Here is a 4,189-nt window from a genome sequence, read left to right as displayed (position 1 = left end):
TCTCTCTCTCTCTCTCTCTCTCTCTCCTCTCTCTCTCTCTCTCTCTCTCTCTCTCTCTCCTCCTCCTCCTCTCTCTCTCTCTCTCTCTCTCTCTCTCTTTCTCTCTCTCTCTATATATATATATATACGCGCATCTCGTCAATAGTTGTAGACATACCTTCTGCGTCACCCGAGGTTGTGTTGATGCAGGGACCGCACAGCACGGGCTGGATGTCCGTGTCTTCGCTACAAATCAGAACAAATTACAACAATCAAATTAACAACAAATTACTCAGCACCTAAGGCTAAGCACCTGGTGCCCGTCTGCTCAAAGGTAGAAGTTGTCGTGTACTCGGTTCGTGACTGTTTCGGGAATTTTCCGATCCCTCGTATAGCGCATAATTTACCGACTTGCATCACAAAGGTAATCACGTTTTCTCTTCGCTACACTTTCTTAGTTTATAACCCACCGATGGTTTACTAATGAATGACAAAAATTGCGCGTGCTAATGTCTTTGAATTGCGAAACAGCTGATTTGAAATTGAAAGCAACAAATCACAACTCAACCACCACATTCACTTCGTCTACGTGATAATCAAATCGATTACAATTAACTACAGCCCTATGCATACATGCGCATGCTATATGCTATATTTACAATATATACTATATATATATATATATATATATATACTATATGGGGTATATGTGCACCACCCTTACAGGTGCCTCTCGTATTTAGACTCTTACATGCAATTCTTCATCCTCATGAAACAGCTGTTCTTGTAGGTGTTGCCGTCGCTCCCGCATATCGGGAAGGGCCTCTGAGGACAGATCGGGCAATCTGCATGGCGGGAAAAGATGATTATTAATTCTATATTAATTGCTAGCAACATTGCGCGACGTTGCATGACGGGTAATGAGAAAGCAACGTTGAGGGGGTTTTCTGTGCGTACAAAACCCGGAGCGTTCCCCGCGCCCTCTGCGGGCAGATCCGTTGAATCACAATCCTTTGTTTTAGGAATATCTTCGACTATCAAGGATAATGGATAACGCGTTCGCGTACACGTACATACAGAACCTGTATGTAAAGGTCAGGTTTGGAGTTAAAACCTAAGTGGCAAAATGGAATGCATATGAATGACACTTTTGGTATTTGCCTTGGGTGGCAACTATATCGTGAAACTAGGAGTAAACCACTTCTATGTAACGAAAACTTGTCTATGCAGGAAACTTTTGGTGTTTCCTTCGACTTACCGTTATGTACAAAACCCTGACTGTTTTTTATTTTAAGTTTTTTTTGACGTTTTGATGTTCATGGCTTGTTGTGATTTCTAAAACTAGCAAATTATCACAGAGCTGCGCCACCTACCGGCTATATTCACGAAGGCGTTGGCAAAGATGTTGCCGTGGATGTTGGAGGCGTTGCATTGGTAGACACCCGTCATCTCTGGTACGGCCTTCTCAAACACCAGCCGATCACCGAACTTTCCTCGGATGAGATGGAACGGATCCGAATCTGATGGTTGACAATCGTGTGTGACAAAAATTGTGAATTAATAATGCAGAATATAAGTAATATTTTGTATTTTCGAATTGATGTTTGTGCTATATTATATTTATAGTTTACTTGTGTGCGTGCGTGTGTTTGCATGCGCTTGTATGTGTGCGTGCGTGTGCGTGCGCGTGTGTGCGCGTGCGTGCGTGCGTGTGCGTGTGCGTGCGTGTGCGTGTGCGTATGCGTGTGTTTGTGTGAATGCGTGCGTGTATCAGCGAGTGCGTGTGTGTGCGGGTGCGTGCGTGTGTCAGCGAGTGCGTGTGTGTGCGGGTGCGTGCGTGTGTGTGCGGGTGCGTGTGTGTGCGGGTGCGTGCGTGTGTCAGCGAGTGCGTGTGTGTGCGGGTGCGTGCGTGTGGATAATCTCTAAATAAAATAATAAACAAATATAATATATATTCTTGAATATAATCTTGTTTGCTTTTTCTCACCATCACCATCACAAGGCACCTTGTGAACTTAATTTTATTATCACGAAGGTGACTGCTAAGAGGAGCAAACTACTGAGCCCTGACAAACGCTCCCAACTTAAATATTAGCAAACGTTTATGTAACAAACTAGGCGGTCAAACAGGTTAATTACCTATTAAATTTTATTGACCTTCCATAATTAACTGAGGCGTGTTGTATCGGGGGTGAACCCTTGTGAAGTAGACGCGACATTTTTCCCCGCGCCGACAAACGTGTTTCTAATTACCTTGTTACAGGATTAGCGCTCTAGGAAGGTCAGTAAACTATAGCTACAATACAGAGGTAGACAGAACATGTTACATAGAGCGGGGAAGCAGTCCTATCGTGGGCCTCACGTGCCGAGCTCCGAGCGTCGGCGAATTATTTTTCGGGGCCAAACTTGATAAGCATTCGAATGACTTTGGACTATGACTTCGAACGACGCGGTGAAGTACACATGACGCGTGTAGCTCTAGAACTATAGCCCTCCGCTCCGCCGCAGGGAACGCGTGGGGCTATAGTTTTAGAGCTAACACGCGTGGTGGTCGTTCGTACCTGGTTTCGGGTAGAAAGGGACGCCATTTCTGTACCAGAGAATGGAGACGGGGGGCACTCCAGCGACGGGGCATTCTAACTGGTAGGTGCCGAACTTGAGTCCCTCGATGAATGGAACCCACGGTTCAATAAAGTACGGCTTTGCTGTAAAATAGCGAAAGGATATTAACCTCCTCTCGTGGTGGCGCCATCGATCGGAAATAACAAGCATCGAATGCATTCTAATCGATGTAAATTGACGAATAATTCATAACGTATCGCTTATTTAATTATGATGAACTCGCGTTGTACGAATTACTACATTAATCAACTCACTCTGTTCTACTTGTTCTATTAATCAACTCACACTGCACTGCTTGTGCTATTAATCAATCCACTCTGCACTGCTTGTACTATTAAACGTTCTACTCTGTATTACACTGGTTATACATCCTACTCCAGTTATACTATAAATCAACTTACACCGTACTATCTATTCTATTAATCACCCAACACTACACTGCTTGTGCTATTAATCAATCCACTCTGCACTGCTTGTGTTATGAACCGATATACTTTGTAATGTTTATACTATTAATTAATCCCAATATACAGATTCTATAGTCACTATATTAAAACTATTAAAACATAAAAACTCAATTATATACTCACATTGTACGACTATTCTCGTCTGGAACTATATACTAATACTATGAACCGACCCACTCTGTACTGTCTATGCTATTAATTATTTCACAATGTTGTGATTCTATCCTTAATTGACTCACATTGTACGACTATCCTCGTCCGGTACGACTTCGTGCCAACAGAGTTCGTCGCTATGCACTCGTACTTCCCCGAATGCCGGAAGGTGGCGTTCGGGATGACTAGCTCGTAGTTATCGTTAAGGAAGATGGCCGTGGGTGGCATGGTGCTGTTCACCCGCCTCCACGTGATGTCTGGCGTCGGCCTGGTGGAAGGGAGAAAACATCCGACTTTACTAACGAGTTTACGACAATGTACATCTCTGTGCGGCCATTTTACCCGTACTACGTGTATATAATAATAATAATAATAATAATAATTTTATCGCTGAATGTGCGGCCATTTTACCCGTATTACGTGTTTATACGGCGGTACAGTGGGCAGGGAGGATCTCGTACTAACGTACCATCAAGTATAATCATGCACGGATCCGTCCGTTACCGCGTTTGCTTTGTGTTTCAATATACCAGCGTCGCACACGAGCATCACACGAACATCACATAAACATCACATGAACATCACATGAACATCACATGAACATCACATAAACATTACATGAACATCACATGAACATCACATAAACATACCTTCCAGCGAATATGCACTGGATGTGTATCGTATCGCCGAACAGCACGATGTTCTTCTTGCTGGATACGTAGAGAACTTCCGGATCCGTATCGACGACCGGATCCGCTTCTGACAAAAAAAACGTTACGTGAGCCTCACATACTGTATACGCTGTACATTTCCCGGTGGTTCAATTTTCGCGAATTTTGCGAACGCGTCTCCGACCGCGACAATAACAACACGCGAATAATTCATACCGAATAATACCGAATAATTCATAATTCACCGACCGCAAAATTAACCACTCGCAAAAAATATCTGTACGCGAAAAATATAGC

General features: G+C 43.5%; 1 protein-coding gene across 1 annotated transcript in view; it reads right to left on the bottom strand.

Moving 5' to 3' along the window:
• LOC106817828 (neuroglian-like) overlaps positions 1-3,980 on the bottom strand; it is a gene marked incomplete at its 5' end in the record, with an annotated part of 5,383 nt that extends 1,403 nt beyond the window's left edge. The window contains 6 exons of the mRNA XM_014822532.1: positions 158-225; positions 731-824; positions 1,353-1,499; positions 2,541-2,684; positions 3,308-3,489; positions 3,872-3,980. Coding sequence (XP_014678018.1) covers positions 158-225; positions 731-824; positions 1,353-1,499; positions 2,541-2,684; positions 3,308-3,489; positions 3,872-3,980 — 744 coding nt within the window. The remainder of the gene's footprint in view (positions 1-157; positions 226-730; positions 825-1,352; positions 1,500-2,540; positions 2,685-3,307; positions 3,490-3,871) is intronic.
• Between the last annotated feature and the right edge of the window lie 209 nt (positions 3,981-4,189).

This window comes from Priapulus caudatus, unplaced genomic scaffold (genome assembly GCF_000485595.1).
Source record: "Priapulus caudatus unplaced genomic scaffold, Priapulus_caudatus-5.0.1 Scaffold1884, whole genome shotgun sequence".
Lineage (NCBI taxonomy): Eukaryota > Metazoa > Priapulida > Priapulimorpha > Priapulimorphida > Priapulidae > Priapulus > Priapulus caudatus.
This window is presented reverse-complemented; position numbering and strand designations above follow the sequence as displayed.